We start from the raw sequence: 14,862 nt of genomic DNA on the forward strand, positions 1-14,862 counted from the left end.
GAACCCACACACTTATCGAAAAGAGTAGGGCACGTAGCTCCCGGTGATGTGGTCTGGCCTTGTCTCACGGGTTGATGCTTGCACCCTTTCCCCTTAGACAGAATTGTCCGAAGAAAAATTGCTATGGCTTTGCTATGACAATGATTAAAGAAAGGTCTTCAGCAACCAAGCTCATGATCAAATAAATATTTTATTTCTAAAAATGTGTCGACAAAGAATTGCCCGTGTCTATATCATAGAAATCATAGTTAAACAGAGAGTAGTGTTTATGGATAACTGGTTTAGGATAGAATATTTTTGAAACGAAACACAGAAACCAGTTTCACTGTTTAGCCCGTCTCACTTTTTTCTCAAATGTTTACTCAACTTGCCGGAAAAAAAACAAGGACATATCGCGTGCTTTCGGTAAAATTCTAATAACAAAAAAACATATCAACCAAAAAAGGCCGCCGCAAATTAAAAACAAAATGAACAAGGAATCGAGCGGTACTTTTCAGCCCAATAAAACCGCTCGAAACCAATAAGATGAAAGTAGTCTCCAGTAAAAAAAGAATAATGGTATTTCAGATTCTTTTCAACGAGTTTTTGAAGAGTTATTTAGAAGGTTGTTAACAAAACAGATATTGATAAGTGTCTCATAATTGCTAGTAAAAAAATTGTCAATACGTTTGTGGCGCAAGTAACTTTCTAAAACAAAGATATAAAAGTCAAAACAATCACAAAGAGGTATTATTTATTACTTATTATTTTCTTGATGTTCCTAAACATTGCCACATTATCCAACACGTTAGTCTACGAATTAGGCCTTGAACAACAGTTCTCGCGATTGTCAGTTACTCCGAATTCTAATGATTTTTACCTACATTTAAATTCGTTTCAAAAGAAATTTGTTTTAAAATGGCGTTTCTTTATAAAATCTCCGTATTCAGGACTCTTACGCAGACTGAACAAAAACACTTCAATTCGTTGGGTTTGGCTGGGAGCTTATCCAAGTCGTCCAAATATGGGTGTTACAACTCACTCCAGCTGTATCAAGAGGAATGTATTTATATGGGGGAACAACTTGAGTGATATATATCGCTGCAAGAAATAGGGTGACCTGCATATGAAAATAAAAAGAAAACTTCTTATCCGTTAGCCAAGTTGTCTTACTAACATAACTGGAATTCCACCATGAACAACTGGTAAATCAAAATGAATCGGTCTTTCATCTAACGTTTTTGCAATCTACTCAATCCCGTGTGAATCTTTGTTACATTTGGCACGTGATTAGGGCTTAGAGAACAAAGTTTTTCTGTCAAGTAAAATTATATAAAATAAAAGTTGAAATAGGGACGCGGGGATGAAATAATATGTAATGTTTAAAGACGAAACTCAAAATATGCGCTAGGCCTGGGGGAGATTTGCAACTAAAAGCATTCCCCGCTGAGGGAAATTAGAAAATAAAAGTACACCGCCATGATTTTGTAGTCAATGTAACCATATCAACATGTAGGAATGCTTTTCACGAGTATCTTGTTCATATTCCAAAAGGCAACCGCCTCTCAGAAACGCATAAATTATGCGGTCTATGGGGAATAAATAAGAGCGTGTCTGCAGTCTTCGTCAGTACTTGAAGAGAGTATTTGATATCACGCCTTGATCCACCGTTGCAAGTTCCAAGTTCCAAGTTCCAAGCAAAGGTAGGACATCAGAACGTGCTTCAGTATTTTGAGTTGAAAGAAGTTGATGTCCCGAATAAGCTTTGTTTTAAGCTAAAACTTAACAACGTTTTACATTTGTTTTTTTCTCCTTATTCGTGTTTTTCTGTTGCAGTAACGATAGTTATGGACACCAAAGTTGCCTGCCTGTTGTTGATCATTTTGGGGGCCCTTACCGTGCAGGGTGCTGTCTCCGGAAACAAGAGGATGAACTTGCACGCCAGGCAGTGGGGCGGCAATGAACGAGGTGAGTGTTCCTCTGTTTCATTGATGACAACCATACGTTGTTAAAATTTTTTTAAAAACTGATTTTTGGCCATGTCAATTAAAATGAATTGCAATTCTTAAGTCGTATTTCAAGTATTACTCATTGATGGTTTACAAACGAATGATCGTTGTCTCTTGTTTGTTTATTTGTTTGTTTGTTTGCTTACAGAATGCATGAATAATGGCGAAGAGCAGTGCTACCCGATGGGACAGTGCCCAGAGGGCTTTCGTGAATGCTTTGAATACTACTGTGGTTCCCCTAGTCTTGGATGCTGCTGCTGGGATGAATGGTAAGGATTCCTAGCTGGAAATCATTTATTTTATTTGTTAATATGTTCATTCTTCTTTCGTCCGATTTTTAAACCGACCGACCAGCTCACTTTTACGAGAGAAGGACGATGGGCAACGAGACATTTTAGGGGGATGACCTACAGTAGGGCAAGGGTTACAAGAAGACTGCTGAAGACTAGTTCGACTACTCGTTCGAAGCTCCTCGCAAGCAAATCTTCTGGGAACTCCCATATAAACAAGACGGGGTTGGTAGACAGAAATTGTGAAAAAAAAACCCTAAGAGGTACCAAGATCCTGTTTTGTGGGCGTGACTAGAAACTTTTTTCACCCCTAAGACGTACCAACTCTAAACAACACAACATCATCTCCGGTCATATTTATTTCGGTTCAATACCCTAAAAGGCACCGCGCAGGCTCCCGCTGTGGACCTTTTAAGGCTGAAAACCCTAAGCGGTACCAAGACAGCTCTTTATATGGGAATTTCTCTCCTCCTCCCCCCCCCCCCCCCTTCCCCCACCGAGGAAGCAAACATTTCCATCATGTAGTGTAATTGAAAATTTCCTTTCTTTTTCCAGGTAATAGTGGCGGCAATGACGTCTCACGAATGGAATTAAGGCCTTAACGTAGTCTTAAAATGATCATTGGCAAAATGACATCCGAGGAATTAGTTTAGTAAATGCGGGTATTGAGTAAATGGGGAACTGCCCTATAAGGGGTTGGTATTCGGGTAAATATGGGTAATCTGAGAACTTTAAAAATTGTAGCAAGAGGATAAATAAAGGGTGAATCATTGAAAACTATTTCTCGTCTCCATCGTTTATTAACACTGAAAGAAGGGGGGAAAAGGAAGATTAATGGAACTCGATCGGAAACTCGGGGTTCAACACAATTGATTTGTTGGGTGCAGAAATATATAATAGTAGGACTGGGCAGGGCATTTAATTCAAAGATGAAAACTGCTAAGAACTCGGAGGATTCAGTCATGTACAATCAAATTTCGTGCAAATATATGCAGCTGACGCAAAGCGCGCGAAAGTGTATGCAAGCGAGTCGCGATTGGCTCAGTGGATTGGCTTGGTTATTTCTGATTGGATGATAAAGTAGCGCGCTTTTTGAAGTGAATCGTGTAGTGCAGTGAAGAATGCAGTGATGCAAAATCCCAGCAAATGCGTAGGAATGTCGGTCGTTTCGCCTACAAGTCGATTCGCCTACACGTTTCGCCTACACGACCGAAGTCGTTTCGCCTACGCTCTGAATATTCTTAGAACATAGCGCGCGCGCGACTTCGATGTAGGCGAATCGACTTGTAGGCGAAACGATCGGTTACCATGCGTATTAGTTTCGGCACTCGAGTGAAAACCGGTCTTATCTTAGGTTGGATTACCGTCAGGATGCCGGATGCCTTGCAATTGTTTGCTGGCCAAAGGGCGACCTGCTTACAACAGACCAGTATTCAATCCAAGAAGAGTACAAAATGCGGAAGGACTTCGTTCTATGTCAAGCTTATTACATTTCGTCAAAAATACTCTGCTGCGCGCCGTATTTTCATCCCCCTTCTCGGTGTTTAGATATTCCGATGAAACACGGCCTCTCTTGTTTGGTATATTACATCTAGCCCAAGCGAACAAACGATTCATCCAGCTTGAAGTAAAGGATTTCCTTATCTTGTTTTTATAGTAAACACCTCTCAATGAGTGATGCACTGCACTTGCCGGCATGTGTTACACAAGCCGATTTTTAACGCAACAATTTTTAAATCGATGTCGTGTAGCGTGGCGCACAGGGCGACTTTTATCGCAACATTTCGTCGCAGGAACATGCTGCAGGTTTTTGAGAGCGGTTCAAAAACCTGCAACATTGTTGTCCGAATTTTGCATGTTGCGTTAAAAATTGTCTCGTGTAACATACCGTTGCCGACCGTTGCTGCAACAAAGTTGCGTCCAAAGTTGTCTCGTGTAACATGGATTAAAAAAAGCCGTTAAAAATCGGCTCGTGTAACATCACCTTCGTCAGGGGAAAAATATAGCCTGGTGTTAAAAATAGGACTTCTACTTTGCTGGAGCATTGTTTGGCTAAAATTTGTCAAACATCTTTTATGTTCGGAACTTAAACAAACAGCGGACTTGCGATAAAGCAATCTATATTGTGTTTTTAAGTAAATAAGTTTCAATACGCTCGCGTAAAGATGGTCGCTGTTCAAACTACGGTTTTGTACAGTAAGAAAGTATAAAGAAAAGCTATTTTGTTCTAGTTTCAATTTTCCTTTTGACCTCAGCCCAAAAATAATGTATCTTTATGCAGCTTTTTACGCTGAATATACAGCCTAGCATATAACTTCTGTTAAGTCTTGTTGGCACATGTATCTTGTAAACTGAGTTTAGTTAGTTGACGATTTCAATGAAGCTGACTCTATTCAGATGTCTATTCATGCCTTTTAGTTTGTCATTAGTTTCAAGCTGACTTTATTTAGCCGTCTTGATTTTGTTCCTTACACTTACATGATGCAATCGTGTATTGCTCTAGTATAAGTAAAGTACTCTGTTCATTGTCAGGCGATTTTACATCTCGACGATTTACGATTTACATCTCGAAGATTTACGATTTTACATCAACGAGTTGTACAACGTAGACGTTTAGCGAAGTACGAAGAATAAAGAGTGAAGTCCAAGTTCTCTGAGTGCCCTGATTTCAGTTTGTAGCAAATCCGACGGTACTTTGGAACCCGTGAGGGACCGTTCATTTTTTATGAGGGAGGGGGGGCTGGTGGGATTTGGGAAGCACCATTTAAAAATCACATGACCCCCCCTCAGCTTACCAATTTTTTCACATGGCCCCCCCTTATAGCGGTCATTTTTTGGGATGACCCCCCCCCCACAAAAAAAAATTGAACAAACAATATTTAGATTTCAACTTTTTTAATATTTCTCTATTATCCCCCTACTTCACGTTATTGTGCTCACTATGAAGACAATATTGACAATCCCTCTACTACAGAGAGCTGTTGTTTAAAAAACAAATCAAAAGAAAGAGAAGTCAATTTCGGATCTCCTAGTTATGGCTCGCCCTGAGCGTGTGGCATTTGGCCTCTCATTGGCATCTTTCTCATCCGAATTGATGAATGCAAGAATGACATCACTTGAGTCATCTTCTCCCCCAGAGTCAATGGCATCGCTGTCATACTCATCATTGTCATTTTCATCCGTTTCACTGCTGTCAGCACTTGCCCTGTTGTCATTTTGGGTCAACGTCCTTGCATTTCTCAGTGTTGGCTGGCCAGCTCTGAGAGGACTCTTCTGCTGCAAACATGAATGTCTTACAATTGCCTTTACTTTCTCACTCTTGCTGCTTTTCAAATGCTGCTTCAGCCCGTGGTGGTTCAAGTACTTGTTTAGTTCTGGAACACGTAGCTTTTTAAGCTTGGTTAGATCTTCGCACAACTCAGTCCAAGGATAATCCTCATATGATTTATCTTTTGCGTCCCTACTTAACTTTGCCTTTTCTTCTGCTCTCTTTTTCCTTTTAAATTCCAGCACTTCAAGATGCTGAAGATAATCCACCACAAACTTTGATTTGACAATAAACTTATCTGCAAATAGAGCAACGCTCTCTGGGTCAGATAAAACCAGCCTGCCACTTCCATGCTCTTTCTTCGCTTGGACCCTTGGCTGCCAGTCATCTGGATCACACCCTTCTTTTGGTAGGCAGGAATGGTCAGGAACTGGTTTAGGGTATCTTTCTATGGGTGGTCCCGTCCATTCACAACAAAAAGAACAAATTTCTCCTACCTTTTCTTGACAGGACAACTTTAGAAACTCCCTGTTGTTCGCCCCCTCCTCATAGTGCTCATTCATAAACTTCTCAATCTTACGGAAGTAACAGTGGCCTGGAACAGAGTCTTTCCTTGCTCCTGCATTGTGATACTGAACCAAGTATGAAGTGTTGTGAAAAAACTGGAAATCTGTTGATGTGTTGTGTGAAACACATTCTTACATTTAATTTACAGATGTCTTTATTTGGAAGGTTTTTACCTCTACTCTAGTGATAGGCATGTATAAATGTTGCCCTGTGCAGGTAAAACAGAAAGCTGTTGAAGTACAAGAAGATGAGCCGGTAAGTGTTAATTTCTTGTCAGTGTTCCAATTTTTATCTGGACATTAAAAACGCATGTATGCTTCACTTTTATAATGAGAAACTTCTGTATTTTCCTATTGTAAAGATAGCACCTAAAACTGTTTGAACATTTTTAAAATAGTATGTGTCTTTTAATATATCGTTTGACTTAGGTCTACATTTCACTACACGAATACAACATTAAATGGTTACACGAACCATGATCATTCGATAACATCAGTTCAATATAATAAATAAAAAAATCGTCTTTCCTTTTCTGGTAGGTCACTAGTTCCTCCTCTGCTGATGATACAACCATACCTCACGGTCTCCGGAAACCAAGCCTTGGCTATATTGTTAATCCAATCGGGAAAAGAGCGCATTGCTACATGAGCATCATGAAAGAGGCTCATTCCAAAATGCGCAATAATGGCGAAAGCGACGAGTCATTTAAGAAAAGGTTTACAGCTGAACGATTCAGGCAGTTTGACATCTTACAAGCAAAAGAAGCAATCTTTCTAAGTGCGGATGGCTGTTCAGAAAGGGCGAGTGAGTTTTCCATGCCAGGGTACTGGTTGAAGCCCAGTGATGGAAGAAAACTGAACTTCTCCATCAAAGAGCACAGAGCAATGGTGGAAAAGTTGAATGCCATATTGAAAGATGTAAAGGAACACGATTCCACACTCTTTCAGTCCAGTGGGCTTGCTTTAAAGCAGGACGAAGAATTTGCCCACAGTTTTAATGTAAAACCGATCAAATGTATAGAAGCTAAGTTGACGAAGGTCACCCAGGACATGGAAGCACTAGAAAATAAGAAGAGCAATTATAACAGCATATTCAAGGGCATATTCAAACAACAAATCAACAAAAGGAGAACGAAAAAAGAAAACCGCAGAAAGTCAAATGAAAGAAAGAGGAAGCGGACTGAAAACAACGTCCAACGAGTTTATGGAATCTGTGTTGGAAACCCGCTAGGAAATGATCTTCCACAATGTCTTGTGTACCCTCCTAGAACGGCCGTCCCGGAAGAGTGTATTAAAGTTGGATGTTGCCGCGTCGTTATTTAGAAGAGATGGGCCATACATCGCACAGCTCTTGGAAGGGAATTATTTTACCAATGCTGCAAGAAGCAGAATCACCACTAATCTTGAGCAGGAAGTCAGAGATTATGTTTACACCTTCATGTACCCTGAAGAGTACACTCTGACGGAAAGCATTGCTGCTTCTTGTAGCATTGGTGAAAGAGACTCCCTTAGCAGCACAAGCGGCGACGAAGAACTGAAGATGAGTGCCAGTGAAAGTTGCATTCGAAAATAACAGTGTTAAATACTTCTTTTCAGTAGCTACAAATGCTTTTTGTCGCCAAACGTTTTTTTAAAGCAGTAGGAAAGTTTGTAATAAATTTGTATCCTGCCTTCTATGTTTATTCTGTAGCAATTTTTTTGATATTCAAACATTATTCCATTTTAAAGTTTTACTAAAATATTTCACGTGGCCCCCCCTTTTTCCCTTATTTTTTTGGGGTGGCCCCCCCTCGAAAGCCATTTTTTTTCGCATGGCCCCCCCCCCCAAATCCCACCAGCCCCCCCTACCTTATAAAAAATGAACGGTCCCTGACAAGTTCCTCTCCTGCAGTGAGGGAGTTGCTCCGATTTTTTTCCAGTCATTTTAATCAACTAATTAATAGCTTTACGGGAGAAAAGACTGATCTGATTTCTATTGTTGAAAATTGAATAAATAAGGAAAATAGCAGCTGCACTGTAGTCTTTTCTATTTTACAGTTTGATTGATGACCGTGGCAAACAATTTGGTTCCAATATTTTAACAAGGATTCATCTGTCTGTCAAAATCAAACTTAAAAAGTTTATTTGTGTCCGACACAAGTATTAACTGTAGTTTGAGGCGTGTTTTCATGAGTCTGGGCTCACAAAGATTTGACAATAACTTGGAATGCGTTCTTGTAATAAGCATTAAATAATGCCAAAATGGGACATTTTCAATGACTCACTGCTCCTTAACGAACATGGGCACCCCGCCCTCCCCTCCCCCCCCCTTCTTTTATATAATTTAAGTTCTCGTATGATAAATATTCAGTGGACAAAATTTGAACCTGAAAAATATATTGACAGTTTTATCTCAGGGGAATAACCTTAAGGGTTACCGTGTACATTCAGATCGACGATTTTCTTCAAATTTGGATTTTTGGGTCAAAGTAATGGTCGAAGACTAATCTCTAATTTTTGAAAACAAAAATTGAGAAAAACTTAATATTGGCGGAGAAAAGGCAGTTTTACGTTATGGCAGGAAGTAAAAGTTCCCTCTTGATTGACAGCCCTATAACGTGTAGTATGCAATCAACCGAGATTACTTTCGCGGGAATATTACCTATACGGATACCACGAATTGGCTGGCTACTCGGTTGATCAGCATTGTTAATCCAAGCATTTTCCCTATAATTCTAGTAAGTTATAAGTAAACATGGACCACGTAAAACTCCGTGGACCAGTTTGAAAAAGAGAAAAACTAATAAAAATACATCAATGAGTGAAGAAGCGAAAGTTGGCCTTGAGGATGAAGCTATAGCTTTCGTATCAAGGGGGCAAAAAGATCGAGAAAGGTTCTGCATAAAATTGAGAACTTGACAGCGATAACAGCGAAGTTTACAGCGACTCTTTCGTTGAGTCTGATACCGATGAATCGTCGGACTCATTGAGACCCATTGGAATATTATCCATGCACATTTGCTCCGCTGCCCTTTCTTTTGTTTGTTTTCTTCGCCCAGCCACTCTAGCGTTCGTGTCCTCTTTCGTCGTCTCCATTTTGCCAGATCAGCTTCAAGAAAAACCGAACTACGGAAAAATTATCTCTCCGCTTTGAGCGTATTGCGAAACACAAGGGTTTTTCGGAGATTCCCGAGTAAATTTCACCGCGAGGAGCGAGGTTAATAGTAGTAAACTTTCCAAGCGCTGATTGGCTCAGTGATCTGAGAACCCAGTTGACGGTATTTTGTGGGCCGGGTTTGTTTTTCTCAGCGCTGTTTCCTCGAATAATTTTTTTCGCTTGAAGCAGACTCTTTAAAGAGTTGCCCTCAAATTGCCCTCAAATTTGGACAGTAGCTAGATTAACATATAAAAAAAAACACGTGTCTGCGAATTGCTCATTTCGAAATGTTTTTTTTCTGAGAGCGATTTTTGTACGATCACTTCACATTTTTTAAATCCTATTTCGATAGTATTCTGTAACTTTTTACTGCAATTGAATATGGCAAAACGTAGACATGCTTTTTTAGCGCTTTTTGTCATGAAACCGAGGAAAAAAATAAATTGGCGAAAAATAAAATTCGCTTTGACTTATAGCTTCCAAAAGGTGATTAGGGCGTTCGCATTTAGTGGTCGTGAAAAAATCAGCAATTCCTTTTATTTCAAAATTCTTGGTGTAGTTTGGTAGCCAGCTATATAAGCTTTAATTTGATATATTACATTAGTAGTAAATGGAAAGACACCATAGCATACAAAGTTATCAATATTTTGTGTAATCGATCAATCGACTTCACTAATCTTTGTATTACTATTTTCACCGGACGATCTCCCCTCAGCCCTAGCTGGTATGTCCCTTGCTTTCTTGCTGGAATCATTAGATGAAGTTCAGTATGGTATCAGAGCATGCTCTGAAGTTGAAGATCTCATGACGTCAGTAGAAAGAGTTATTTCGTAGGCTGGTTTGGAAGCAGAGCCCGGATAAAGCACAGAGAGTTATCCGCCTGAGTCATGGCCACAGAGCAGTGGAAGCATAGCCATCAGAGATTTGTTCTTAAAGTACCTTGAAGGCGGTCGTCGTGTGCGGAGGGATGTCAACCTATCAGTTACCGACAAGGAGAAGATAGGTGTGGCAGGCCGAACAGGAGCTGGCAAGTCGTCCATTGTTGCAGCACTTTTGCGTATGCCAGAACCAGAAGGGCAGGTAAACCTCGTATACATTTAAATGAAAGTGTTATTCACTTTTATGGTACAATAACCACACTGCAGCACTTTGGTATTTAATCTGCTGTTGCTGACACGGGAAAACAACACTCTGAGTTGCATTATTTATTTTAAGTTAAAATTGTATTCGATTTGCAAGCTTTATTCCCAAGACTGAAGTTTTACGGGTCCGTCGATCAACAAACTGAATGTACTATTGCGTTTGTTTTGCCCAGGTTTTTATCGACGGTGTTGACATTAGAGGCCTTAATCTTCAAAAGGCTCGACGTTCCATGGCCGTGATTGCCCAAGACCCGGTACGCTTTGGAGGTAGCTTGAGAAGAAACATGGACCCATTCTCAAGGTACACAGATCTGGAGCTATGGTCTACACTTGAAGTAGTGCCGTTAAAGTTAAAGGTAGAGAAACTTCCTGGACAACTAGATTACCAACTTAAAGAGGCAGGATCTAACTTCAGTGTTGGTGAGAGGCAGTTAGTGTGTTTGGCTCGTGCTCTGGTCCAGAAAAGCAAGGTCATTATCATGGATGAAGCCACCGCTAATGTGGATTTCAAGACTGATCGTCTGATCCAGGATGTGATTCGTGACAAGTTTAAGGATTCCACAGTGCCAGCCATTGCTCATCGACTAAACACGATCATGGACTATGATAAGGTGCTGGTTCTTAATGGTGGACGAGTGGTGGAGTTTGACAAGCCTGAGGTGTTGATAAGAAACGGTGGATTGTTTGCTGAGCTGGTGAATCATGCCAATCAAACCAGAAGGAAAGCTCACTGATTCAGAGGGTCAGTCTGGGAGCCTTAAATTGTCATTTTTATTGTTACAAACTTTTAAATTAGACTGGATTTTGAGCTCATGTACGCAGCTGCTAGACAATGTGTTTTCTACAAACTTGGCAATAATAAAGAGTATACCAAGATGGGCTTAATCGAAGAATACGCCTCAACTCTGCTTGCTACTCGGTAGCATGGCCGTCAAATATTGGTTACACAGTCAGAACGTATCCGAGTAGCGAACCATTTTTGACGGAGGGAACAATTTTGCAGTGAGTGGCTAAGCGTCTATGCATCCATTCTAAGATGGATATCCACGTCTTCCGAGATTACATGTAGTAGCAAGTCAAGTTCTTAGTGCTATTAGTATTCTTGGAGTGTTAAGAGTTTTAACTCTTCAAATTAAGATGTATTTAAACATTAAAATGTTTTACATAAGACGCTTAGCCACTTCTTCTTACTTATTGGAATGCCTCCATATTACGGAGGATGGCTACTCCATCAACCCCTACTCTAGGCTCGATTTCCGCCGCTTTCTCGAGTCCGGTCTACGTTCCTCCCCGAAAAGAGACGGCTGCACGCGTGAGCGGCACACGATGTCTGTGACGTAAATTCATAATTTAATTCATGCGGCGCTCCTGGTCGCCGGAAATGTCATCTGATTACAATCTGGACAGTTCCACATGACACCTACGGCTCGAAACATTTGTACATTTGCCGTTCTCTTTTTTGAAATTTTGTTTTTCCAACCTATTTTGTTCCACTTTATTGCTGCGGAAGAGCGCTATATACATGGATACTGTGTTCTAAGGAAGAGTTCGTTTTTTGAGTAGAGCAGCCCCGTTCGACTGCGGTTTATGCATCAGTCAATTCCAGCAGTGCCCATCCCCCCCGGGCTAACCTCCGGGCATTAGCATTTTTTAAAAAAAAATGGGCAAATTCCCCGGGTTGGGGGGCACATAAGCTGTCTAAATGCCCCGGGGTGGGAACGAAGAAAGAGGGCAAATGCCCCGTCCCCGGGATCGTCGCCTTCCAACACCTCCGCAGGTTTTTAATTAATCAGTGAATAAAACCGTCAACTGTTCAGTATTTCAGTGCAACAGTAAGACTTCAAGGACAGCAGTGCGTGTTAGTTGATTCTGATTGCATTTTTTTCTGGGATTGCGGCGGACGTGCCCCCAGCCGCGAGCGATGATAGGCGCCTGTAATCGCAGGCTTCTTTTTCTGTGAAGAATCAAGACATTTTAAATGATGATGCATTGCATTTTAAACTCGCAAGATCTGTCTTGAAGATCGCATCATTTCAATTCGCAAACCTTAAGTATTTTAACTCCACTTTCATGAATTTAAAAAATGCCAGGCTAGTTTTGAATGCGAAATGCGAAATAGTCGTGTTCACGTCAGTGATTTTTTTGTGATAAACAAAATATAGTTCACCTTGTCGCTTATATTTATATGCTTACAAGTAATGAAGAAATATCTAAAATTGAGAAAACATACCTTTAAAAACATCTGCAAGTTTTCCTTGTCCCTGACGGACAAGCCATTGTTCGACAAACGCCTCGTCTTTCCCGATGGACTCATCCATGGCACTTTCCAAAACACGTGTGTCGAATGCCCGGGGGTCGCCCCGGGGTACGCAAATGCCCAGCCCCCGGGCCGCGATAAAATTGCGGATGCCCCACCCCCGGGACTGACAACGTGAGCAAATGCCCCGCGGTTTCCCGGGGGGGGGATGGGCACTGCTGGAATTGACTGATGCATTAGCAAACTGGTCATCCATGTCAAAGGTGACATGTTGGTCTGCATGGTTTCCACTGTTAAGTTGATTCCATGAAACTTGTCATGTATGTCTTGCCGGATGTCTTGCTAGTTCGGTTTCCTTTACCCGCGATTTAGCTCGTTTTAAAAAAATTAATTTTGCCCGGCTTCGCCAGAGACTGCTGTCGCTATCCTTAAAGAAGTTAATACACCTATTTGACTGACTGGTTGGTCTCTTGAGCCCAATGTTTAGTCTCTGTTGACTGGTTATCTGACGTCCCGGAAGCAAAAGATTCAAATTTTCCCGACCCTGTTGGCTAAAAAAAGAACACATCTTGGCCATTGATCAATTATTCTACTGTTTCTTGTCGTGAATTTTTAAACTTTCGATCTTGATTGTCTCTGAGGTTTTATCAATTCCACATCGTCCGCCATCCCGGGCCGCAATCCGAACTGACGAGATAATTTATGTCCGACAAAAATCTGCGGGCTGTTAACTGATTAGCTAAGACTTACAAAAGAATCCTCACGCGTCCAGCCGTGCCTTCGGGGGAGGAGCGCGGGCTCCTTTCCCGAACAGCGGCTGGTAATCGATCCTACCCCTACTCCGTCTCCTTCTTAGCATGTGGTCAGGTCAGTTGCATGGAGAAGAGAAACACTGATGGTAAAGTGTATTGCCCAACCCTTAGCCTGCGAACGCAGACGTATTTCCGGCTGTCGCTTGTCTCCGCCGAAAAATAACGTCTGCGAACCCGAGCCAGGAAACGATTTCTGTGAAGTAATGACTTTTGTTTCTCTTTGGCCAATCAGATTCCATGATACAATGAAACTCGAGTGCTCCTCGCAGCGAATACCTCGCGCAGTAGTTCTGGGGTTACTTGAGCTAAACTTTAATTGGCTTAAAATTCCTACGTCACCATGCGCGCTCATGTAGACCGGAATTGACCTATTTCGCCAACCTCGTTCCCACGGCTTTGCCCTTAAAGATTTGGTGGGGGGGGGGGGGAGGCAACGAGGAACGAGGCTGTTATTTCGCGGGAAAAGAAGCCTAAAAATAGACCCATCGATCTGTAAAAAATGCCATGACATAGGCTTAGTGTGGGAGTTGCACATTCCTAGTGATGGGCTCCCGACCTGCGTGTACTTACTTATGCGGCAGTTTGCCGGGGACACCCCGCCAGAATTGAGATCTCATGAACACAGAGTGCCGATCTGAAAAAATCGGCTATGCATTCCGTTCATTCCTATAAAGGAGACAACATGTCTCCAGAGCACTCAACAATGAGTCACTTATCTCTTTTCCCCGCTCCTCCTCCACCTTTGGACGGTTTCTTGGGCATAATTTTGACTCCATTCAAGTAAAAAATTTGCATTCATAATGATATCCCTGTTCTAGAAATAAGTCAATACGCCGTTCTTTGAATCAAGTAAATTTCAAATTCCGCTACAGGAAAATTATTTCTTTTTTCATTATGTTCAAAGATAGTTTCATGGTTCGGCGAATGTGCAAGCTATACATTATCATAAAGTGGTTTTCAGCCTTCTCACTTAAACACAATTGCACTCTAATTTGTGCAAACCGAATGACTGATAACCAGATTTCAAGGAATATTTTAATTGATTTACACTGACAAATTTAGTACTGTACGGAACATGGAATTTGTCATTTGGCCCGAATGATTTATATGCGAGTTTTCTGCCCACATCTGATTGGTTTATCACAAAGTTTTCATTTGTGAAATTTCCCGGCAAAACTCATCAGTTTGCTTTCGATTGAATTTTGGAATATAGCCGCTGAATAGCCGCTATTGGAGCTGAGCGTGCATTATTTTTTATAGATGCACGGCTTGAAATTATGGAGCACTGACGAATGTCTCGGGTGTTGTGATACCAGCCCCATAGCGACCCTTCTGAGATGTAAAGATTTCGCGTTTTCATGCTTTCTATTTACTCTAAACTAACTAAACCAAAAACAGGATGG

At 41.2% G+C, this 14,862-nt stretch overlaps 2 protein-coding genes and 1 pseudogene across 2 annotated transcripts; all 3 read left to right on the forward strand.

Annotated features, from left to right (window-relative positions):
* The first annotated feature begins 1,593 nt into the window (after positions 1–1,593).
* On the forward strand, positions 1,594–3,058 carry LOC149102796 (small cysteine-rich protein 4-like). The gene is made up of 4 exons (XM_089274432.1): positions 1,594–1,682; positions 1,816–1,947; positions 2,137–2,257; positions 2,834–3,058. The coding sequence occupies exons 2-4, from the start codon at positions 1,827–1,829 to the stop codon at positions 2,835–2,837; spliced, it is 246 nt and encodes an 81-aa protein (XP_089130558.1). The 5' UTR covers positions 1,594–1,682; positions 1,816–1,826; the 3' UTR covers positions 2,838–3,058.
* Positions 3,059–6,093: 3,035 nt separating this feature from the next.
* Positions 6,094–7,614, forward strand: LOC149102797 (uncharacterized). The gene is made up of 2 exons (XM_089273879.1): positions 6,094–6,368; positions 6,653–7,614. The coding sequence occupies exons 1-2, from the start codon at positions 6,306–6,308 to the stop codon at positions 7,433–7,435; spliced, it is 846 nt and encodes a 281-aa protein (XP_089130005.1). The 5' UTR covers positions 6,094–6,305; the 3' UTR covers positions 7,436–7,614.
* Positions 7,615–10,517: 2,903 nt separating this feature from the next.
* LOC149102798 (ATP-binding cassette sub-family C member 4 pseudogene) lies at positions 10,518–11,560 on the forward strand (annotated as a pseudogene).
* Positions 11,561–14,862: the final 3,302 nt, after the last annotated feature.

This window comes from Orbicella faveolata, unplaced genomic scaffold (genome assembly GCF_042242905.1).
Source record: "Orbicella faveolata isolate gen_17 unplaced genomic scaffold, um_ofav_v1 contig_35, whole genome shotgun sequence".
Classification (NCBI taxonomy): Eukaryota; Metazoa; Cnidaria; class Anthozoa; order Scleractinia; family Merulinidae; genus Orbicella; species Orbicella faveolata.

What these genes read in the sequence shown, in the direction of transcription:
- LOC149102796 (XM_089274432.1), top strand. Translation starts at nt 1,827, where the DNA reads ATGGACACCAAAGTTGCCTGCCTGTTGTTGATCATTTTGGGGGCCCTT. An exon ending in GTGGGGCGGCAATGAACGAG is followed by an intron (nt 1,948 to 2,136) that starts GTGAGTGTTCCT and finishes GTTTGCTTACAG; the next exon opens with AATGCATGAATAATGGCGAA.
- LOC149102797 (XM_089273879.1), top strand. Translation starts at nt 6,306, where the DNA reads ATGTATAAATGTTGCCCTGTGCAGGTAAAACAGAAAGCTGTTGAAGTA. An exon ending in AAGTACAAGAAGATGAGCCG is followed by an intron (nt 6,369 to 6,652) that starts GTAAGTGTTAAT and finishes CTTTTCTGGTAG; the next exon opens with GTCACTAGTTCCTCCTCTGC.